The sequence below is a fragment of the Nerophis lumbriciformis genome, linkage group LG31 (assembly GCF_033978685.3).
Source record: "Nerophis lumbriciformis linkage group LG31, RoL_Nlum_v2.1, whole genome shotgun sequence".
Lineage (NCBI taxonomy): Eukaryota > Metazoa > Chordata > Actinopteri > Syngnathiformes > Syngnathidae > Nerophis > Nerophis lumbriciformis.
In genome coordinates this window covers 30,453,154-30,478,395 of record NC_084578.2, presented here as the reverse complement: position 1 = coordinate 30,478,395, position 25,242 = coordinate 30,453,154, and the positions used below count along the sequence as shown (strand labels likewise).

General features: G+C 41.9%; 1 protein-coding gene across 2 annotated transcripts in view; it reads left to right on the top strand.

Annotated features, from left to right (window-relative positions):
* Window positions 1–24,326, top strand: part of itgb2 (integrin, beta 2) — a 51,021-nt gene extending 26,695 nt beyond the window's left edge. For both annotated transcript variants that reach the window (XM_061926252.1, XM_061926253.2), the window contains 10 exons: window positions 2,432–2,590; window positions 4,394–4,489; window positions 4,592–4,681; window positions 5,615–5,752; window positions 7,440–7,630; window positions 12,732–12,964; window positions 16,992–17,211; window positions 17,314–17,528; window positions 22,399–22,565; window positions 24,081–24,326. In XM_061926252.1, coding sequence (XP_061782236.1) covers window positions 2,432–2,590; window positions 4,394–4,489; window positions 4,592–4,681; window positions 5,615–5,752; window positions 7,440–7,630; window positions 12,732–12,964; window positions 16,992–17,211; window positions 17,314–17,528; window positions 22,399–22,565; window positions 24,081–24,146 — 1,575 coding nt within the window. In that variant the 3' untranslated portion in view covers window positions 24,147–24,326. The remainder of the gene's footprint in view (window positions 1–2,431; window positions 2,591–4,393; window positions 4,490–4,591; window positions 4,682–5,614; window positions 5,753–7,439; window positions 7,631–12,731; window positions 12,965–16,991; window positions 17,212–17,313; window positions 17,529–22,398; window positions 22,566–24,080) is intronic.
* The last annotated feature ends 916 nt before the right edge of the window (window positions 24,327–25,242 follow it).

Here is a 25,242-nt window from a genome sequence, read left to right as displayed (position 1 = left end):
CTTTAGAGATTTATTACTCAAGTAAAAGTAAGGAGTAGTCACCCAAATATTTACTTGAGTAAAAGTAAAAAGTATGTTGTGAAAAAACTACTCAAGTACTGAGTAACTGATTAGTAACATACACACTCATATATATATATATATATATATATATATATATATATATATATATATATATATATATATATATATATATATATACATTGATATATACAGTATATCATTTATATGTATTTATTTTTCTGTTTTTGTTTACATGTTAAAGGTGTTTTAATGAATATACATGCATGTTTAACATATAGATTCCTTTCTTTAATGAAGACTAGAATATAAGTTGGTGTATTACCTGATTCTGATGACTTGCATTGATTGTAATCAGACAGTAGTGATGATAATGTCCACGTTTTCAAATGGAGGAGAAGAAAAGTTCCTCCTTTCTGTCTAATACCACATGAAAGTGGTGGGTTTTTGGCATCCTATTTGTCCAGCTTCCATATTCGTTTTTATACACTTTACAAGAAATATATTGGCGTCAAACTCCGTAGCTTGCTAGCTTGTTTGCGCTGGCTTTCGGAGACTCTTGTTTTGAAAGCGCAGGCGCGATGGAGCGGCACTTTTATTGTGAAGACAGGAACGTCCTCATGTGCGGTCAGTCTTGAGGCTTTTGACGGGATGTACGGTTGAAATAAAACAAGTATATTTGTCCTTCACACTTTTGATTGATTGATTGGAACTTTTATTATTAGATTGCACAGTACAGTACACATTCCGTACAATTGACCACTAAATGGTAACACCCCAATAAGTTTTTCAACTTGTTTAAGTCAGGTCATGTGACCACCTGGCTCTGTTTGATTGGTCCAACGTCACCAGTGACTGCATCTGATTGGTGGAATGAAGTGAAACGTCACCAGTAAGGCAGGCACTTTGAAGGTCTGTCTGACAGACCAAAACAAACAAAGCGTGCATTAACAGATCGATAAAAATTAGTAGCGAGTAGCGAGCTGAATGTAGATACAAGTAGCGGAGTAAAAGTAGCGTTCCTTCTCTATAAATATACTTAAGTAAAAGTAAAAGTATGTTGCATTAAAACTACTCTTAGAAGTACAATTTATCCCAAAAGTTACTCAAGTAGATGTAACGTAGTAAATGTAGCGCGTTACTACCCACCTCTGCTATTTTTCGAACCATGCTGAACACCCTCTCTGATGATGCATTCTGCTTCGTCTCCTTGCTGTGTGCGCAGTTGTGCACTGCACTCTCTAAAAGCCGTAGATGTTATTGTCACATATGCATGTACAGTAGATGGCAGTATTGTCCTGTTTAAGAGTGTCACAACATTGCTGTTTACGGCAGACGAACTGCTTTACGGTAGACGAAAACGTGACTGCTGTTGTTGTGTGTTGCTACCGCGCTGGGAGGACGTTAATGAAACTGCCTAACAATAAACCCACATAAGAAACCAAGAACTCGCCCTCCATCATTCTACAGTTATAACGTGATTGGGCAGGCATGCTGTTTATATTGTGGGAAAGCGGACGTGAAAACAGGCTGTCGACACGTCACTCAGGTTCGCCTGAATTTCGGGAGATTTTCGGGAGAAAATTTGTCCCGGGAGGTTTTCGGGAGAGGCGCTGAATTTTGGGAGTCTCCCGGAAAATCCGGGAGGGTTGGCAAGTATGAATATTATACCTGTATTTACTTGGTATGAGGAGTTTACATGTTCTCCCCGCGACTGCGTGGGTTCCCACCTGGTACTCCGGCTTCCTCCCACCTCCAAAGACATGCACCTGGGGGATAGGTTGATTGACAATCCTAAATTGGCCCTAGTGTTTGAATGTTGTCTATCTGTGTTGGCCCTGCAATGAGGTGGCGACTTGTCCAGGGTGTACTCCGCCTTCAGCCCAAATGCAGCTGAGATAGGCTCCAGGGACAAGCGGTAGAAAATGGATGGATGGAGATTGTTACCAAAATTCTCAGTGTCGCCCAGCACTAATAAAGGTTGTACTGGGAAGTAATGTTATATTTGCAGTTTAGTGTAGTAATGACTTCCACAATGTAGAGACCATAAAACCCTTAGACAAATGCATAGCACAGCATAGGAGTGCAGTTTGTTTGGCCCAGTCAACAGCTCATGTGCATCTCAAGAAGTAGGAACATTCCTTTGAGGACAAAGATGTCCAAATTCTGGTTAGGAAGGACTTGCTGGCTTGTGAAAGAAGCGAACTCTGTCAAACTAGAAATGCCAGGTTTACGTCATCACCTATTGTCTGCTTACAACAGTGTCCTAACATCTCTCCCCCAAACATTGTCTCCATCCACAGAATGTGTGGCCACTAATGAGTCGTTTAGTCATGCAACCCAGATTCTTTGCAAGTTGTGTCAATCTTCTTATGTGAAAGTGAATTTAAACTTGCATTTTGTTTGCTAGAGTAAAATAGGTTGGAGGAACAGTAGCACTCGACTACTTGTGCTGGCAACGGATGATGGATTCCATATGGCCGGAGATGGAAAACTGGCGGGCATTCTGGAGCCAAATGATGAGCAGTGTCACATGACAAACAACCTGTACACCAAGACCAACCTGATGGTATGTGTGGGCACACTACAAGGGTTGGCATTTAGAAGCAGGACAGGCAGGTACACCTAAGGCAGGGCTATTTAACGAAGTTGGGGGGGTACATTTACAGAAAGCAAAGGACCATGAGGCCTCACTTCTCGCTTCACTATTAGTCCTGTTTTGTATATTCCAAAGAACCAGCGTTCTCTACAGTAGACAATTGATTTTGGTCTAATTATTTTGTCAAGTTACAGGAGCGCTTTGGCTGATTATAAGGACCTTATGCAAAAAAGCTGCTCAAAAATCATATCTATGACAGCTGTTCAGCGATGAATTCAAATAACCTGGACTCAAATAAACACCGACACCAGCTAAATGGCCAAAATGATGAAAAAGAGAGGAACTAAAATGGAAACTTAAGAACACTATAACTAAAGAAGTTGAACTAATGACTACTGACTGCATCTGAAGTAATAAACAAGCTACAGCAACATCTTAGTTACATAGATCACATTACCAAAATAATTTGTAACAGTCAAAAAGGAGAGGCCCTAATGGGTGTCTTGAGGAACGCGTCAGTTATGTAAATCATAAGTTATGACCCCAGTATTCTGTTTGCTACCAAAATGTCAGTGTGTTTACAGTGGTCCAAGTTCCTCTATACAACAGGAGCGCTCTAATGTTTTTAGGAATTTGCTACAAAAATGTTTGTGTGTTAATCATGAACTCCATGGTGGTTGTGTTTGTGGTGTATTACTTTAAATAGAAAAAATGGTACCACTGTTGTTTTATATGATAAAATTCTGGCCACTGAGCAGCGATTTTAATTTTTTTTTACTGTAAAATCTGTTACCATTTTTACAATGTATAATTTAATGGCGAACTTGATTTGAAATAATTTGTCAATCAGGTATTTATTTTCATGTTTACAAAAAAAGTTTAATGTATAATAATATATGTGTTACATTGTTAGGAAACATGAAACTAATGGTTCACTATTATCAGATAATTACTTTCCAATCTAAATTCATACAAATGTAACTAACATTACATTGTTAACATTACCAACATTGTTATTACAGATTCATACATAAATCAAGCAAATATTTAATTATTTTTTATTTTAAGAAAAAAATTGTTTAATGTATAATAATATAGTGAGTGTTACATTATTAGATATTATTGAATAAAAATATATGCAATAAAAAAAAAAAATTCTGTCAAAATGGAAAGAAAGGATGCATTTAGTGAGTACTTTATTGATGCATATTATTTCCAGGCGTTGGCGGGCCACATAAAATGATGTGGCGGGCCAGATCTGTCCCCCGGGCCGTGATTTTGACACCTACGTTCTACAACATTTGTTTTTCTGCTTGTTTAATGTCCACGTGCAGCATGAGCTTCTACGAGTGTAACCAAGTACAGCTGTACCAAGTGTACGCTGGTAATTTGGTAAAACATCACTCCCTGACACTTTGACAACTCGATCAGACTTTTAGCTTGGTGCCTAGTGCACTGGACTCATTCGGAGGACCCAGGTGGAATGGAACCAGGGGCTGAGAGTGAGGTCCAGTACGAGCTGTCATCTCAAAAACTAAACTATTTGTGAAATAAAAGAAACTATCAATTTGTGGTGCTAACAATGAAAATTTGATAGAATAGAGTCAGGGTACATTATTGATCCTGTGGACTAATTCACAGAAGCACAAAATACAGACACTTTGGTGTAGCAGCAGTGCATATAGAAACCACTCTGCAGACCTTTATGTAATTCAGAGTTTGATATTCAAACAAAATCTACATTACGTACGTTTTAAATGTATTCATGTACAGGACTACCCATCTGTTGGTCAACTCGCGATGCAGTTGGAAGAAAACAATATTCTACCAATCTTTGCTGTGACAAAAGATGTGGAAAACATGTACAAGGTAAACAAATGTTATCACATATTCATAGTATAGCCTTTTGATAACGTACTATGGTTGTGGCTGTGAAATGATTCCTAAAACAAATGTTGACTTTAATCCTAGCAACTTTCGAAGATGATTCCAAAATCTGAGGTGGGAGTTCTGTCGCACGATTCGAACAATGTTGTCCAGTTGATTGAAAGTGCATACAATGTAAGTTTTGAATTGTTGCTATTTTCTTTTTCATGATTAAGAACTAGGGTTGGGCATCGATGGTAACCGGGCCTTACATTCCGATTCTCCCAGAACCGTTTTTATTATATACATTTTTAAACGTCGATTCCTATTTTCTTAGTCCGCGGACTGGAAGAATTAGCTGCTACAGAGTTGGCTAAGCGGCTAAATGTATCTCAATACATTGTGTGGAGCCACTCCCTAAGTCAATATTCCTTCATTGTGGCAAATAAACCACATTTCTTATGTATTATTATAGCTAGAAGACTAAACATTTTACACACAGAGGAAGAACAAGTAGAAGCAGGCAAGCTAATTTCTAAGCTAGCATGCTAAACTAGCTTAAGGAAAACATAAGAAATAAGTGCTCAGTAAAGGTTAAGAAGTGTAAATGGAAGCGCGTTACTACAGAAAATAAGAAACTACCGTAGCTTGAATATTGTGTTGATATAGTCTCACTGTCAATAAAGCTCACCGTAAAAAAACAAACATTTTTGACAGTAAATACCTGTGATCGGTATCAGCAGACCTCATTCATGGATGATTTGAATCTGTGGTATAAAACTTTAATCAGAACATGTCTGTCTGTAACACAAACAACAGGATGTGTGCAAGTGTTTTTTATTAACATATTTAAAACTAAATTTAAACTTTTGTGAATTGTATCCCTGTGGAAATAAACTTCTTAACATTTGCATTAAACTTGTGAGGATTGATATTTATACACTGCTTGAAAATAGCTTCGTGAGAAATTTATAGTACATTTTAGACCCTGCTTCTTAAAAGATTCAAAATTGAGAATCTTTGTGAAGTGCAATACAGATGACCAACTGGAATCATCTAAATTTAAACGATGCCTAACCCTATTAAGAGCAAATACTTGTTTTTACCCCAAAACAAATTGTATTCCAGAGGTTGTCCTCCAAAGTTACCCTAACCCACGATAATCTGCCTGAAAATGTAAGAGTTGTCTACACCCCGCGATGTGAAGACGCACGACAAGAAGGGGACAACAAGGGAGTTTGTGACAACGTCCTTGTGGGACAGAAGGTCAGCTCATGTTTCATTTCTAAGATGTGAATTTTGTGTATTTGCGAAAGGATAATCTGGTTTTACAGGCGTGCCCTTATTTAGGAGCGTCCCAACTACCAAGTTTTTCAAGATACAAACCGTCTCTATTCCGATGTGGGTTTTTTTTATAGTTGCGAGATAACATTCGGTTTACGTGGCAGCTTCAGATACCTCTTTGGTAGTTGGCGTAGCCAGTGGAACAGTGAGCGCATTTACATATGCGGTGACATCACTGGATAGCTCGACACACTGCAAGTGCAAAGATTGTTATTGGATTATTAGCTAGACGGGCAGCACAGGGGTTAGTGCATATGCCTCACAATACGAAGGTCCTGAGTAGTCCTGAGTTCAATCCCGGGCTCGGGATCTTTCTGTGTGGAGTTTGCATGTTCTCCCCGTGACTGCGTGGGATCCCTCCGGGTACTCCGGCTTCCTCCCACCTCCAAAGACATGCACCTGGGGATAGGTTGATTGGCAACACTGAATTGGCCCTAGTGTGTGAATGTGAGTGTGAATGTTGTCTGTCTATCTGTGTTGGCCCTGCGATGAGGTGGCGACTTGTCCAGGGTGTACCCCGCCTTCCGCCCGGATGCAGCTGAGATAGACTCCAGCGACCCCAAAAAGGGACAAGTGGTAGAAAATGGATGGATGGATGGATAGCTAGATGGAAGAGCAGGGCAGAAGGAGTTGATAATAAGTTATTCCAATCAGTCATTCTCCTTCATCTCCATTAAGGCATTTAATCACAGTACATTCTAATCTATTGTTTTGTGTTTTTATATCAGTACATTTTTACAATTACTTACTGTAAAGATACCTGTGAATATTCTAATTGAGCAAGTTCATTTTATTCTCAAGAGTTGTTTTGATTTGTTTATTTGAGTGTTGTAGATTTTTTAAGGTACACATGCCTCAAAAAGGATCTGTTTATTTGTGGTTATACCGATTAGCTGTGCTCCTAGCACACATGCAAGCATGCAAAGAAACGCTTTGCACATGATCAAAATCTAATGAATCAGATTGGACTATGAAAATCCTTAGTCACAGACAGCCCGAATGATAACCATGTAATCCTAATTACGTACAAGTACCACAAGGCATGCCAGAAAGTCCAGCAGAGGGACCAAGTATCTTTTCATGTCGTCCTTGCTGGTTTCGGGTCCTAAATGGCTGTCAAAGTGTACCAACTTTTTTAGAATACCTACCCAGACTTCTTCTGTGCAGGTGAGATGCATGATTTATGATCTAGAATAAATTTACAAGGAGCAAGGAAGCGAAGAATCAGCAGACCACTCGATGATGTAAAAATTAAGTGATGTCGCCGCTATAAATAGTTTGTCTGTGTTAGCACTTCTAACTACAATATCACTAATACTTAGTTAATATTCAGGTCACAAAATGTAAATTGTAAGTATTGTTGGCACTTTTTGAATGGTTATTTATCGAATTTTACGGGAGGAATAGTGGCGCGCCCATTGGCTCCGCTGTAAGCGGACTTTTATCTATATTCATTTAATATTTGGAATACATTTTTTTAAAATCCATCCGTCGTCATGTCTTTCATAAGGATTGTGAATGAGAGGCACAATTCCAAAAAATGTGCAGTTCCCCTTATGGTAATTAGTATTTTACTATTTTAATTATTCAAAAACCCTTTTTTCCGCAGATATCTTTCGACGTGACAGTAACAGCAGACGCGTGCATTAACAACAAGTCATTCTCTATCAGACCACTTGGTATTAAAGACACGTTGACAGTGGAATTATCCACAAACTGTGAGTGTCAATGTAAGAACCCCAGTGAAAGTGAACACCCACATTGCGGGGGCAAGGGAAGAATCAGCTGTGGAATTTGCAGGTAAGCTTTGCATTATCATCTCCCTCTCTCTCTCCAAACATTATTTGCAGTTTCCATATTTATTCTTTTCCTTACTATAAAATCCTTACGTACTGAATGCATTGTACCCAAGAATCATTCAATATGTTTCTGAATTTTTTTTTTTCAATCAATTGCCATCAATGTATAGTACCAAATAAACTGTTTTGAGAAGCCAAATATGTGAGCCAAAATGTTCGAACTTGTGTTTTGATCTGACTTAGGGAAGGTTGGTATAATGGTAGTACTTCAAGGAACCTTCTGTTGTTTACGTATTTCTTCGATAACAATTTTGACCGGACCACGTCCTCTATGCAATGTAGAGTCTTCGTTATCGAGCCAGTGGCTGACATCCTTCCACAGTTCGAGTCCCTATCCCCCCACGGTGGCAAATAAACTACATTTCTTACAGTTAACATTATCACTGGAGGATGATGACGAGCTAAACGTGCTACACTACACACCGTAGGAGGAGACAATACGCCATGCTAAGCCAGAACTCTTGAATATAAACAGGGTTGGATGGATCGATACAAATATCAACAATAAAGATACATATTGATAATCTACGGGGATTACATTGATATTTCTTATTATGTCAAAATCTCTAATTTTTATAATTTTGTTATTGTTTACAAATTCAGAAAACAATTCCCTTGGAAGATTTTTGTTGTGTTTACTGAGAGGAGGTGACGACAAACAGACACCAGGGGGCAGTATATACAATTATTATATATATATATATATATATATATATATATATATATATATATATATATATATATATATATATATAGTCAACATATATATATATATATATATATATATATATATATATAAATAATAACAAACAATACTACTAAACTAAGGAAATGGAGTGTGAACTAGAATACAAGAGTGTGTGGTGTAAGACTATGTGTGTAGTTAACTGAAGTGAGTGTTACCAACGTGTTGAACGAGATATGAGGAAGTCCATGGGGCAGGCAGGTTATCCGGGGCGAGAGAGAGGCGTCGGAATCCAGGGGCGAGCAAGAGGTCGAGGAACGAAGGAAGCAGTCAGAGTCCAGAGGGAGATCCAGGGGGAAAATGAGACGCACAGCTCGCTTTCCAGGCGACGGAGGGTACTGCGGGGACACGGGAGAAGACAAAGGACAAATCAAGGCACGGAGAGGAAACACGAATATAGCATAAAGCTTGTTGCTTACGGTACACCATGAGAAAGCTAAGTTCCCGCGACGATCCTTGGGTCCACTGGTCCTTTATTGAGCTTGCCCTCATCAGACCCAGGAGTGTAGATTGCCGGTGAGTGATTGCAGCTGGTGGCTGCTGCAGGGCGGGGACGCGCGCGGCGCGTCCCTGGATGTGCGCACCCGTGGGCGTGTCCCGAGGTGCGCACAGACGGATGAGCGGCGTTGGCAGGAGCCTGAGCCGTAACAGTACCCCCCTCCTTATGGACAGCTCCCAGATGTCCTACAGGTCGTACCACAAAAGGCACAGGGAAAAAAATCAAGGGAGGGCGGAGGGGTGAATTGGTGGTGGGTCGCCGACCCAAATGTCCCCAAATCCACCGAGGACGAGTCTGATGGCGGCGGCGAGAAGAACGCCGCTGAAGCCGGCGAGGCGGGCGACCAAGGGACGGCCACCATCTTGGCCGTCGGGAAGGCAGACGTGATTGGCGCCATAGTGCGTCTCGCCGGAAACGAGGATATGACGTCGGCGGCGGCGTGGAAGCGGCAGACGTCGGCGGCGGTGTGGAGGAAGACGTCATCGGCGGCGTGGAAGCGGCAGACGTCATCGGCGGCGTGGAAGCGGCAGACGTCATCGGCGGCGTGGAAGCGGCAGACGTCATCGGCGGCGTGGAAGCGGCAGACGTCAAAGGCGTGGAAGCAGCGGACGTCAAAGCCGGAGACGAGGAGGGTAGCTGAGGAGCTGGCCGAGGTGCTGAAGTCGGCGGAGCCGGCCGAGATGCTGGAGTCGGCGGAGCCGGCAGAGGTGCTGGAGTCGGCGGAGCCGGCAGAGGTGCTGGAGTCGGCGGAGCCGGCAGAGGGGCAGAGGTCAAGGCCAGCCTGGGAGCTGGTGGAGACGTGGGGGCCAGCCTGGGAGCTGGTGGAGACGTGGGGGCCAGCCTGGGAGCTGGTGGAGACGTGGGGGCCAGCCTGGGAGCTGGTGCTAGCTCAGAGGCTAGCCTGGGGACTGGTGCTAGCTCGGAGACTAGCCGAGGGGCTGGTGCTAGCTCGGAGGCTAGCCGAGGGGCTGGTGCTAGCTCGGAGGCTAGCCGAGGGGCTGGTGCTAGCTCGGAGGCTAGCCGAGGGGCTGGTGCTAGCTCGGACGCTAGCCGAGGGGCTGGTGCTAGCTCGGACGCTAGCCGAGGTGCTGGTGCTAGCTCGGACGCTAGCCGAGGGGCTGGTGCTAGCTCGGACGCTAGCCGAGGGACTGGTGCTAGCTCGGACGCTAGCCGAGGGACTGGTGCTAGCTCGGACGCTAGCCGAGGGACTGGTGCTAGCTCGGACGCTAGCCGAGGGACTGGTGCTAGCTCGGGCGCTAGCCGAGGGACTGGTGCTAGCTCGGACGCTAGCCGAGGGACAGGTGCTAGCTCGGACGCTAGCCGAGGGACAGGTGCTAGCTCGGACGCTAGCCGAGGGACAGGTGCTAGCTCGGACGCTAGCCGAGGGACAGGTGCTAGCTCGGACGCTAGCCGAGGGACAGGTGCTAGCTCGGACGCTAGCCGAGGGACAGGTGCTAGCTCGGACGCTAGCCGAGGGACAGGTGCTAGCTCGGACGCTAGCCGAGGGACAGGTGCTAGCTCGGACGCTAGCCGAGGGACAGGTGCTAGCTCGGACGCTAGCTCGGGGACAAGTGCTAGCTCAGACGCTAGCTCAGGGACAAGTGCTAGCTCAGACGCTAGCTCGGGGACAAGTGCTAGCTCGGACGCTAGCTCGGGGACAAGTGCTAGCTCGGGGACAGGTGCTAGCTCAGACGCTAGCTCGGAAACAGGTGCTAGCTCAGACGCTAGCCAGGGGGCTGGTGGTTGCGGCTGGGAAAAGCGGAAGATAGGTGGAATTAGTCTGGCAGAGGGTAGCCTGTCTTGGTGCAGCTGCGCCACCCCATCAGCACAGCCACCAGTACTACCCCCCCTCTCCGAAAGCGGATGCCAGACGCTTCTCTCTGGCTGAGGAACAGTCACTAAGGGTGGGAGGAGGGTGTCCAGGCGACGGGTAAATTCCTCCTTGCTCACATCACTGCTAAACATGCCTTTCCACGACAGTTTGGCAGGACAAGACAACTCCTCCGGTGTGGAGCGAAAAAAAGAAAAAGACATGGTGAATGGGGCAAGAGGCAGGGAAAAAAAAAAAAAATTCACAGGGGGCGGAACTAAAGTCACTGGGGGCGGGGCTAAGGAACTGTGCCGTCAGGTCCTTTAATAATTTTGGCGGGAACTTACTGTTGTGTTTACTGAGAGGAGGTGACGGCAAACAGACACAAGGGGGCAGTATATACAATTATTTATTATATATATATATATATATATATAGTCAACATATATATATATATATAAATAATAACAAACAATACTACTAAACTAAGGAAATGGAGTGTGAACTAGAATACAAGAGTGTGTGGTGTAAGACTATGTGTGTAGTTAACTGAAGTGAGTGTTACCAACGTGTTGAACGAGATATGAGGAAGTCCATGGGGCAGGCAGGTTATCCGGGGCGAGAGAGAGGCGTCGGAATCCAGGGGCGAGCAAGAGGTCGAGGAACGAAGGAAGCAGTCAGAGTCCAGAGGGAGATCCAGGGGGAAAATGAGACGCACAGCTCGCTTTCCAGGCGACGGAGGGTACTGCGGGGACACGGGAGAAGACAAAGGACAAATCAAGGCACGGAGAGGAAACACGAATATAGCATAAAGCTTGTTGCTTACGGTACACCATGAGAAAGCTAAGTTCCCGCGACGATCCTTGGGTCCACTGGTCCTTTATTGAGCTTGCCCTCATCAGACCCAGGAGTGTAGATTGCCAGTGAGTGATTGCAGCTGGTGGCTGCTGCAGGGCGGGGACGCGCGCGGCGCGTCCCTGGATGTGCGCACCCGTGGGCGTGTCCCGAGGTGCGCACAGACGGATGAGCGGCAATGGCAGGAGCCTGAGCCGTAACAATTTTAAGGGTTTAAATCAGAGACAATACTAGTTTTTGCTTGTGAATAATTATTTTGCACTATTGTATTTATTTTTGCTCAAAAAATTGTATGTAAGAAAATTTAGTAAGAAAATAATTTGAAAATGTAATTGGTATATGTTACACCGCCATCCTGTGTTAACTGACTGATTATAATAGCAATCAAATATGTTATCTTTCAATGATTTTGGACATTTTAACTATCAGCATTTTGTACAACACTGCCCTGTAACTGTTAATATTTGATCGATACCAGAATCTGTAGTATTACTTAAAATTAGGCCTGTAAAAGGATTACAATATTTATTCGCGATTAATCGCATTTTGTTTATAGTTAACACAAATTTAATCGCCATTAATTGTATAAAGATATAATTTTTCATCAATGATAGGTGTACCTTAGACACATAATGTTGTTGTTTTTTAAACTATGACTGACCAATTTGTATGCTTTAGTGGTATGTTTATCAAACATTATGCTCTTCTAAACAGCTCAACAGAAAATGGACATAAACACGCTTTTATTTACAATTAAAAAAAATTACCTGCAGTGCATTGGTGTATCCCTGACAGAATTTAAATTCCTGCTGTTGGAGAACTTGCATTCAGAGGAGTGGAGCTACACTTCCATGTTTAGATAACAAATCTGTGCATGAATAATACAAAATGTGTATTGTCACTAATCGTGACAATACACAAGTTGGACCGGATGTGATGCATAGCACCTTTTTTTTGAAGCCGTGAGATCACAGTAACATTTAGCCTAGAATTTCAACACATCTGGTAGTGAAGCCTAACATGCATGACTCAAAGGTTAACTCAAACCAATCTAAAACTATCATGGCAATCCAAAATGTTTCCTAGTCTTTGCAATTTGGGGGTTCTTAACGTCTTCTCTAATTCTTATCTAGTTGCAGTCAAGGCTTCGTGGGTCAGTTCTGTGAGTGCTCCATTCGCAACAAGGACGAGCCTACCCAGAGGTCTTCCTGTCAGAGGGAGAAAGGCATCGACTGTGAGGGTCGAGGAGATTGTGTGTGTGGCAGATGCCAGTGCCACACCACAGCAAGTGGAAGCAGTTACCACGGTGACTTCTGCGAATGTGACGACGAACATTGTGAAAAGTTCCAGAATAGATTATGTGGAGGTAATGTCTTTCATTTTGAGGAAGTATGAGTACTTTTTACATTTTAGTACCAATTACCGTACCTGGGAATCGATAACGATACTCAACCAGTGGCGATTGCTATAATATTGCAAGGGAAGCTCCATCCATCCATCCATTTTCTACCGCTTATTCCCTTTGGGGTCGCGGGGGGCGCTGGAGCCTATCTCAGCTACAATCGGGCGGAAGGCGGGGTACAATATTGCAAGGGAAGCTCAGTTTAACCTAAAATGTAAAAAAAAAAAAAAAAAAGTCTCTCAAATATGTTATTTTGTGTTTACATTTTATTTACTAAATATGCGCTAGAATGCATTCAACTTTTTTACAGAATCAGCTCCTCTGCCGACAGCTGAGGCGACTTTCTTCCCATCGATTGTGGTAGCGTCATAGCGCATTAAACACTGCAGCCAAACTAGACAGTCATTGGATAAATGCTCGACTTTGTCCCGTTTACGCTGAGCCTCCGCATTATGGTTGGATGATCTGTCTGAGGCTGAACCCCTTTTTTGACTGAAAGCAAAATGAGTGAATCAGCAAACTTGAAATATAAACCACTTCCAGAGCAGTTTTCAATTTTCAGTCTGTTGTTTCACGTTGATATGGAGAACTTTACAATCCTCTATGTGATGTTTTCCTTGTAAAATCTAGCATCTTTTTATTATTGGATCAGTTATTGGAAACAGTGCTCATGTTTAGTGGGTAGCTAAAAATGACCTTCCCCTACTTGAAAGACCATCAGCTGCCACTAGTATCAAAATATGGTCCTGTTTGATTCTATGTGAATCGGTACTCAGTAGTACACCCAGATTTTGGTCGATATCAATAAAAGTACCTAATTCAGTACTCATCCATAGTTTTAAATAACATGCATTTTTGCATTGTCTGTACAGTGTCACTCTGGTAGTTAACATATTGGTCGCACATCGGGAAATCAAGGGTTCAAAACTGTTTTTCAATGAGAAGTATTGGAAATACAATTAATATGTTTAATTATTCCCACATTAACTAATGGAATCACATGCACGGGTTAAACAGTCAGTGTCGTTACTCAGCAATCCTAGAGCATATGACCATATGCTACAACTTTCTTTGGCCCCATGATGGAATTTCTTTTAGTTGTACTAAAAAATACATAAAGAGAGTACCCAACAGGTGGGATTCTTTATTTGGGCACTCAGTTCTGCGGAATGATATGCAAGCAAACAAACAAGTTTGTTACACTAAATGTTTGACCACAATAAAACCGAGACAGTGTACAAAACCAAGGGAAACTTTTGGCAAAACATTTTCTTATCACCTTAGAAATAAAATCTTAAATCAACTTCGACCATAAAAAATTACAAAGTAATATGAACTAATCAATGATGATGGATGTTTTTAAAACAAAAAGTGTAATGTATATTGTACTTAGGATTATATAGCAAAACTATCACATTCCATTTGCCAAGACAAAAAGAACAATTATCCATCCATCCATCCATCTTCTTCCGCTTATCCGAGGTCGGGTCGCGGGGGCAGCAGCCTAAGCAGGGAAGCCCAGACTTCCCTCTCCCCAGCCACTTCGTCCAGCTCCTCCCGGGGGATCCCGAGGCGTTCCCAGGCCAGCCGGGAGACATAGTCTTCCCAACGTGTCCTGGGTCTTCCCCGCGGCCTCCTACCGTTCGGACGTGCCCTAAACACCTCCCTAGGGAGGCGTTCGGGTGGCATCCTGACCAGATGCCCGAACCACCTCATCTGGCTCCTCTCGATGTGGAGGAGCAGCGGCTTTACTTTGAGCTCCTCCCGGATGGCAGAGCTTCTCACCCTATCTCTAAGGGAGAGCCCCGCCACCCGGCGGAGGAAACTCATTACGGCCGCTTGTACCCGTCATCTTGTCCTTTCGGTCATAACCCAAAGCTCATGACCATAGGTGAGGATGGGAACGTAGATCGACCGGTAAATTGAGAGCTTTGCCTTCCAGCTCAGCTCCTTCTTCACCACAACGGATCGATACAGCGTCCGCATTACTGAAGACGCCGCACCGATCCGCCTGTCGATCTCACGATCCACTCTTCCCTCACTCGTGAACAAGACTCCGAGGTACTTGAACTCCTCCACTTGGGGCAAGATCTCCTCCCCAACCCGGAGATGGCACTCCACCCTTTTCCGGGCGAGAACCATAGACTCGGACTTGGAGGTGCTGATTCTCATCCCAGTCGCTTCACACTCAGCTGCGAACCGATCCAGTGAGAGCTGAAGATCCTGGCCAGATGAAGCCATCAGGACCACATCATCTGCAAAAAGCAGAGACCTAATCCTGCAGCCACCAAACCAGATCCCCTCAACGCCTTGACTGCACCTAGAAATTCTGTCCATAAAAGTTATGAACAGAATCGGTGACAAAGGGCAGCCTTGGCGGAGTCCAACCCTCACTGGAAACGTGTCCGACTTACTGCCGGCAATGCGGACCAAGCTCTGGCACTGATCATACAGGGAACGGACTGCCACAATCAGACAGTCCGATACCCCATACTCTCTGAGCACTCCCCACAGGACTTCCCGAGGGACACGGTCGAATGCCTTCTCCAACTATCGTGGGATCACACTCCTCAGCCTTCCCGGTAAGGTCTATTCAGGTGTACTGGAGAGGAGGCTACGCAGGATAGTCGAACCTCGGATTCAGGAGGAACAGTGTGGTTTTCGGCCTGGTCGTGGAACTGTGGACCAGCTCTATACTCTCGGCAGGGTCCTTGAGGGTGCATGGGAGTTTGCCCAACCAGTCTACAATTATATAGATCATATTAATCTATCCATTTTCTTCGACTTATTTGGGTCAAAAGTAGAGATGGTTATTGTTTTACATTTTAACCCAATCGGTACTTTTAAAACGGTGCTTAAAAGCAGTATCCCGAACCGGTAATTAAAACTTGGAAAACATACAAATTTGGTTTGAAACAATGTCTTTATATTTTTATGAACTGCCTGCAGGCACAAGACATTAAAACAACGTTGAGAACTTGTGGAATTAGGTCCTGATGTTGAGCAACTTAAACTTTAACGTTAGAACAACATGCTTTTTGACGACATTTAATCAATGCTGGGGTCTGAGGTTGATTTGGCCGTTGGATTTTGGTCATTTTCCAACCAATATTTTTCAACACAAATACAACGTTGAAGCAACATGCTTTTTGACAACGTTTATTCAATGTCAGGTTGACGTTGATTTGACCATTGAAATTTGGTCATTTCCCAACCAACAACGTGGATCCAACGTTAGACACCAACACTGTCTCAATTTACAAATACAACTGTTTTGCAACGTTGTTTCAAAGTCAGTTTTAAAGGAAATGTATGCATGCTCAACATTGTATCAATGATTTGTGCCTGCTGGGTTGTTGAACCTAATTGTCACTTAAATACTTAAATTGTATAAATAAAGATAACTAAGTTCACCAATATGAAATAAACCTACAACAAATGGTCATATATCACAGCAAAACCATCAATTAGTGTGTGTGTGTGTGTGTGTGTGTGTGTGTGTGTGTGTGTGTGTGTGTGTGTGTGTGTGTGTGTGTGTGTGTGTGTGTGTGTGTGTGTGTGTGCATGCATCAGTGTATATGTGGATATACAGTATGTAAATGTAAATTAAAACAGATTGATGTATGTATATTTTTTGTTGAAAATTTGTTTTTGTGTTTTTTTCTTTAAATATGTTTAGTTTTGATGGTCCCCAGTAAGAATAGCTGCAGCATACTAATAAACTAAACTTAATATTGTACAGAACACAGAAAATGTGCAAAAATCAAATATTTTGCTTGTGTTTTCATGTCGGTGTTCAGAATTCTGAAGTTTGTGAATGCACCTCGCTAGCTGTGACCTTGACTGGTGCATACTGGCGATCAATTAGATGGTTTTGATTGTGAAGATGAATACATCATACAATTACAATTGTTATACATACCATTTTAATTCATATTCATGTTTTCTCGTTGTTCCTTTCATTGACCACACTTCTACCATAAACTTGTAGGAAATGGTAGGTGCAACTGTGGCCAATGTGAATGCTACCCAGGCTTTGATGGCTCAGCATGCCAATGCACCGTGTCAGAGGAGGGGTGCCGTACCCTGAACAACACCATTTGCTACGGCAGAGGGATCTGCAAGTGCAACCGTTGCGAGTGTAAAGACGGATACCAGCGTCCACATTGTCAGACATGTCTTGGTTGTCCTGACCCGTGTCAAATCAAACTGTAAGGAATGAAGTCATTCAGAACATTGGACTGATCACAAACACCTGTGTGAGTTGACTTAAATTTTCAGGACTTATCTTTTTTTTTTTTTATTTCTTTCAGAAATTGCATCGAATGCCTCGGCTTTGACTCGGGTCCCTTCAAAAAGAACTGCAGTCTGGTGTGCGGAGAGAGCGTTTTGCATGACATGGTGGATCAGTTCACCTTTTCGAGTAAACAGTGCAAGGAAAAGGACGTGGAAGGCTGCTGGATCAAATTCAAACTGGATCAGCTGGTTGGAATTGACAGGTACAGGGCTGAAATTCTCAAACAGAGAGGTAAGATTCCAAATAAACATTTTAATAGATTTTATCCATTTATTTAGGACAATGATAAAATAAAATAATCAATAAAATCTCATAGCACTTGTTGAGGTGGGGCCTGTGGACCAGATTTTGATCATTTGGGCTTACAGCAGTACTTACTTTTATTCATGCTTGAACTCGCCTACACCTAGGTGACCAGCATGCATGTAGACAAATGCGACGTGAGGAAGTTCACATTGACACAAGCAATGGTGAACCCAAAACCAGTGATGTTGGCACGTTGTATAAATCGTTACTAAAAACAAAATACAATGATTTGCTAATCCCTGCGATGAGGTGGCGACTTGTCCAGGGTGTACCCTGCCTTCCGCCCGATTGTAGCTGAGATAGGCTCCAGCGCCCCCCGTGACCCCGAAGGGAATAAGCGGTAGAAAATGGATGGATGGATGGATGCTAATCCTTTTCAACTTATAGTCAAATGAATACACTGCAAAGACAAGATATTTAATGTTCTTTTTTTGCAAATAATCATTAACTTAGAATTTAATGGCAGCAACACATTGCAAAAAAGTTGGCACAGGGGCATTTTTACCACTGTGTTACATGGCCTTTCCTTTTAACAAAACTCAGTAAACGTTTGGGAACTGAGAAGACTAATTTTTTAAGCGTTTCAGGTGGAATTCTTTCCCATTCTTGCTTGATGTACAGCTTAAGTTGTTCAACAGTCCGGGGGTCTCCTTTGTCGTATTTTATTAATCATAATGCGCCACACATTTTTAATGGGAGACAGGTCTGGACTACAGGCAGGCCAGTCTAGTACCCGCGCTCTTTTACTATGAAGCCACGCTGTTGTAACACGTGCATAATGTGGCTTGGCATTGTCTTGCTGAAATAAGCAGGGGCGTCTATGAAAAAGATGTTACTTGGATGGTAAAATATATTGCTCCAAAACCTGTATGTACCTTTCAGCATTAATGGTGCCTTCACAGATGTGTAAGTTACCCATGCCTTGGGCACTAATACACCCCCATACCATCACAGATGCTGGCTTTTGAACTTTGCGCCTATAACAATCCGGATGGTTCTTTTCCTCTTTGGTCCGGAGGACACGACGACGTCCACGGTTTCCAAAAACAATTTGAAATGTGGACTTGTCAGACCACAGAACACATTAACACTTTGCATCAGTCCATCTTAGATGAGGTCGGGCCCAGCGAAGCCGACGCCGTTTCTGGGTGTTGCTGATAAATGGCTTTGGCTTTGTATAGTAGAGTTTTAACGTGCACTTACAGATGTAGCGACAAACTGTAGTTACTGACAGTGGTTTTCTGAAGTATTCCTGAGCCCATGTGGTGATATCCTTTACACACTGATGTCGCTTTTTGATGCAGTGCCGCCTGAGGGATTGAAGGTGTTGGTTTTTGGCTTTGCCGCTTACGTGCAGTGATTTCTCCAGATTCTCTTAACCTTTTGATGATATTACAGACCGTAGATGGTGAAATCCCTAAATTCCTTGCAATAGCTCGTAGAGAAATGTTGTTCTTAAACTGTTCGACAATTTGCTCACGCATTTGTTCACAAAGTGGTGACCCTCGCCCCATCCTTGTTTGTGAATGACTGAGCATTTCATGGAAGCTGCTTTTATACCCAATCATGGCACCCACCTGTTCCCAATGAGCCTATTCACCAACGTTCCCTCCAAGGTGCGCACCTGCGCAATTGCGCACTGCTCACGAGTCCTCTGCGCACAGCAAATCTATGCCGCGCACAAAATCAAATCCCACTCTAAGCAAAATAAACAAATAATTTGTTTTGTATGATATTGCAATGCAACTGTGAGTAACAGGTGACGAAAGGCGGCCACAACAGATAAACAATGTTTGTCAACACGGTTAAATTATTGTAACGTCTGTGGAGACACTTAAAGGAGGACAGGAATTACATCGGTCCCTTTAATTAGCGAAATTGTTTGTCGGCCATAACCACACCAAAACAATGCGTAAAATACTTTTATCTAGCTAAACTGGTCGTTGTCTACCGTACAAACCAAGCCAAAAGCAACTCTGTGTCATCTGTTATATGAACAGCAGCCGCTTGCTCTCTCTCTCGCTCTCTCGCTCTCTCTCTCTCTCTCTCTCTCTCTCTCTCTCTCTCTCTCTCTCTCTCTCTCTCTCCCCCCACCCACCAACACATACACTATGGCAAGTAGCCACTGGTGCATTTATGGCCACACACAATGTTGGACAACTCCAACACTACACGTAAAGCGTAAATTTCAGGTGGTTTTACTATGACTCCTCAATCAGTGTGCTTATTCTACTGTCATTTGTTAAGAATGTTATTTTTGGAATATTAATCATGAAATGATGTTACAGCACTCCAGAATTGCTAATAAAAATATTTATTTTACGGACAGAAAGTTAATAAACACTTCATCGCATGCAACATGTGAATGTTTTAAGGGGAACTAAATGTGATCTCTGAAAGGGGTACACAATCTTTCCAAAGCAGGACCCCCACCCAGGCATAAAATACTATAGTGCATAGCTGATTAAAAAAAACAATATCTAAGTGGGCCAAATCACATATATTAGAAAATAATCTCTTGAAAAAGACTACTGTCCCTTGATTATTATAATAAGACATTTAAATTGTTATGTCAGGTTTGAGACAAATGTGCTGCTGGTATGGCCACAGTGTGCTCGTCTGTATTCCACTGAATGCTCAGAGTGTTTGTGTGTTTTCTCACACACATAAAAAATTATAGGGAACATTGCCAACACACATACCTTGGTAAAATGTCTCCTCTTTAGTTTTGGGCGTACATTAGGCTGCTAAGCATGATCTACTTATTTTCACCAGTATAACCATTGCTAGCGTTGGTTGTAGTTCGTTTTACTCTTGGTTTTCTGATACAACTGACAATAACTGTTGGACAATTTGCTCATGCATTTGTTCACAAAGTGATCCTTGCCTCATCCTTGTTTGTGGATGACTGAGCATTTCATGGAAGCTGCTTTTATACCCAAACATGACACCCACCTGTTTTCAATTAGCATGTTCACCTGTGGGATGTTCCAAATAAGTGTTTGATGAGCATTCCTCAACTTTCTCAGTCTTTTTTGCCACTTTTTTTAAAACCTGTAGCAGGCATCAAATTCCAAATGAGCTAGTATTTGCAAAAAATAACGTTTTCCAGTTCGAACATTAAGTATCTTGTCTTTGCAATCCATTCAATTGAATATAGGTTGAAAAAGATTTGCAAATCATTGTATTCTGTTGTTATTTACCATTTACACAACGTGCAAAGTTCACAGGTTTTGGGTTTTGTATTAAGAATGTTAATTCAAGCATAGTAATCATGAAATGCAGTTACCAGATTAGATAAATGCTGATCAAAAGTATGTAATGATATATTTTACAGACGCAACATTATCCACTATATCCCATGTTTGTGCTACAGCCCACATCTCATTGTGCTAAATGTGAATATTTCAAGGGGAACAAATAGTGATCTCTGAAGGGGTACATGTCTTAAATTATTTTACAGCAACCCCCAAGACGTACAACATACAGCTCCTGAAAACTTTTTTTTAAATTTCCATTTAGATTAATTAATCATTTAGATTAGAAAATAGTATAATGGAAATAACTGCTGTTATTTGATTAATAAAACATTGAACTTGTTATGATGTCAGCTTTGGGACAGGTGTGATGCTGGGGTGGAGACAGCGTGCATGTCTGATGTTGCTCACATGTCGTCCAAGGAATGCTCAGGGAGTTTGAGCGTTTGCTCAGACACATGAAAAATTAGAGGGAACATTGCTGTTCACCTGTGGGATGTTCCAAATAAGTGTTTGATGAACATTCCTCAACTTTCTCAGTGTTTTTTGCCACTTCTGCCAGCTTTTTTGAAACATGTTGCAGGCATCAAATTCCAAATTAGCTAATATTTGCAAATAATAACCAAGTTTTCCAGTTTGAACGTTAAGTAACTTGTCTTTGCAGTCTATTCAATTGAATATAGGTTGAAAAGGATTTGCAGAATGTTGTCTATCTATCTGTGTTGGCCCTGTGATGATGTGGCGACTTGTCCAGGGTGTACCCCGCCTTCCGCCTGAATGCAGCTGAGATAGGCTCCAGCACCCCCCGCGACTCCGAAAAAGGAAAAGCGGTAGAAAATGGATGGATGGATGTATTCTGTTTTTATTTACAATTTACACAACGTGCCAACTTCACTGGTTTGGGGTTTTGTACTTGTCAATGCCATGTTTTTAGCTGCTCAATTTCTACTTACTTCCATCTACACTTCTTAAACTTTACCAAACACATATTTCTTCTGTTGTTTTAAGCTAGCTAATTGGCTTTGTCTTAGCGATTAGCACGCCGACTCTTATTTGGCATGTAACATGTTTACCCTCGCCCTCCAGTGATGGCACTTGCAAAACATGTATGCTGTAATGGAGTTGATGATTATTAAATTAGGGGAGTGGATCCACACTGTGTATGGACATGCACAGTTATCTTCTGTCAGCCAAGGAACCAAAAAGACAGAAAGTGTCAGCCAGAGAGGAACGGCATTGAAAGGCAGTAATCGATATTGGCCGATCGATCGATCGATCATAGCATTTTTACTACAGTCTCTAACAACGGACAACATGAAACCATACAAATTAAAATATATCAAATGCTACTGTGTTAAGTCTATACAAAATGCACATCCCCGGTCAAACATTAGCAATTTTAGGGGATAGAATTACACAGTCTTGTTTAAGAGAACAAGGCAACACCTACTGCAATTTATTAAGTTGGGTTTAAAAAAAAATAAAAAGGACCTCGATACAGAACATCTGCCTAATACCAGATGCAACTTTTTTTCTAGAATGTCCAGAACCACCTAACGTCTTGGCCATCATCGTAGGCTCCATTGCATCAGTGGCTCTCATTGGCATCGTGTTGTTATTGCTTATCAAGTTACTCATCTACATGAAGGACCTGAAAGAGTTCAGGAAGTTTGAAAATGAAAAGAAGAAATCCAAGTGGGCAGAGGTATAATCACATCCACCACTCACACTTACAAATACATGTATGAAACTATTGACCAATATTTATCCCATACAATATCAGCACGGATAATACATATGTTTAATATTTTGGAGTGTGCAGTGTTAGAAAAATGTTTAATCAAGTGAAATTAGTCAAACATATAACATTGGTACTAGGGGTGTCCCGAACCGATAATTATTTCAGATATCGGGTAAGTAGCAGCAAAAAAACAAGTATGATGTGATCAATCTCAATCAATCTTTATTTATATAGCCCTAAATCACAAGTGTCTCAAAGGGCTGCACAAGCCACAACGACATCCTCGGTACAAAGCCCACATATGATATGATACCGGTGTGCATCTAAAATGTCCGACATAAGCTCTGACACAAGCACACCTGCAGAGTGTTTACCTATGCAAAGCTGAACAGCCAGTTAATATCTAAATGTTGTCTAATAAGAACACAAAGTTGGTATTTTCTTTTATTTTAGTCAAGGCATTTAAAAAAGGTAAATATTGTAGATTATAGACTACTGGGAGCCAGCAGCTAAGCACAAAATAGCACACAAGCTAGACATACATAGTCATTGTCTATAATTGAACAATATTGCTGTCTAAATCACCACATTTGTCAATATCAACAAATATCAAATAAATATGGTTGCATATAACTTAAACATACAAAGTCTCCAAGGCAGAAGAGTATTAGAAAGTATCCAGTGCAAACGTGTACGCATCATTCAACTTACTGAGCTTGTGAATTATTGGCAACTGTTATTGTGGCAACACGGTGTTGCCAAAACAGAAACATTCCACTTCAAAATGTAAATCTGCCATAAGGTTAGTGTTTTCATAAGTACCCTTGTTCTATGAGTATTTTCACTTGGTTAAACCTTTTCAAACATTCCACACTATACAATAATACAAGTATGTACCTTTATGCATTAAGGTTAGGGTTTTTCATAACTACCTTTGTTCTCTGTTTGACTATTTTCACTTAATCAAACATTTTCTAACATTCCACACTTCAAAATAATAAAAGTGAGAATGATTCATGCTGATATCGAATCAGATTAATATTGGTCTCAAGGCACCAATATTGGTATCGTATTGAAAGTGAAAAAGTTGTATAGTAACACTCTCCACTCCACTGTATGAAAAACACGACCCTATTTATTATTAGCCACTCGAAATAGACTATCTCTGTCTTTAAGTTAAATTGGAGTTGTAATTCCTTTTTGGCGACACCTAGTGGCCACGATAATTCATAAAGTCAAGCTCTTGACACAGTAAGTGGAATGATGCAGACATGTTTGTTACTGGATACTTTCTAATGCAACTATAGTTATTTAATGTACTGTTTTAGACTGCAATAATGTTCAGTTAAGAACACTGAATAAGTCTCTATAGCTGGTGAGCTATTGTGTGCACGGGACACTCCGAGTGTAATACCTTTTTGTATGTTGAGAAGAGGAAACTCAAAGATCAATTTGTCTTGGTCACGTCTCTGTTAACAGGCGGACAATCCACTGTTCAAGAATGCCACCACCACTGTGGCCAATCCAACCTTCACTGGAGAGTGAGCACTTTTGCAGCACTGCCAACAGAACAGGAGTTGCATTACCATCTCAACTCGAAAATTAACTTCAAGCGTAAATATATTTCTTTTTGGCACAAGATTTGAAAAGTCGTTTCTAATGTCTCTTTTTTAATGTTCTTTATTATGTCTACTTTCAAAATAAACAATGTCCTGTTCATTCCTATGAAGGTTCTCATTCATCCAGGTCGTTGTCATCTCAGGGCGTTCAATCATTCGCAACTGGACTGCTTGCCAACGAAACCAAGCCATCCATTGAACGCCCTGAGAAGTCCATTTGAAAAACACATTTTATTTCATTGTGTCTATTGCGACAGGACTGACCCACAGATACGGCCATTTCTTAAAGGTTCTAGTGGCCCTATGTGGTTTGTGTTTCTACCACACTTCAAAGTTCAGGGTAGCTTATTCAAATCAGGCTGATGACGCGTAACGAGGGGTGGTATATTTCTGCACTGATTCCATGAAAATAAAATAGTGCTGTCAAATTCTTACATCACACTCTTGAATTCAGATAAACCATGATTAATCACAGGTTATTACTCGCTTGCATAATTTAAATGAACATAAAAAAGACCCCAGTATTTGGACACTAATGCAATTTTGTTGTCACAATGTCATGCAGGAACATTTGTGAAATGTTTCACTTGAATGCACGGAATTTATTTGTTCAAACCTTGGGAACAGTTTCAGCTGTATGCATTGACCTCATCACTGACCATATAACAAGACGTTATCAGTGGCTCTCCAGTGTTGACGGCGAACCTTCACTTCCTATACTCGTCTTCTTTCCGGGTTGTGGGGAAAGCGATGTAAAAGCCTTCCACAATTCTCACAGGTGGAGCAGCCACATGCTGCACAACAGGGCTTTTTTTTTACACGCCGAAAAACTACCGTATTTTTCGGACTATAAGTCGCAGTTTTTTTTCATAGGGCTCCAGTGCGACTTATGTTTTTTTTCTTTTTTTATTATGCATTTTCGGCAGGTGCGACTTATACTCTGAAAAATACGGTAACAAGGAAGCGCCGCAAACACATAGCAGTAGCTCAAAGTGGGTAGCAGTCATAGCGCCCTGGAGTCA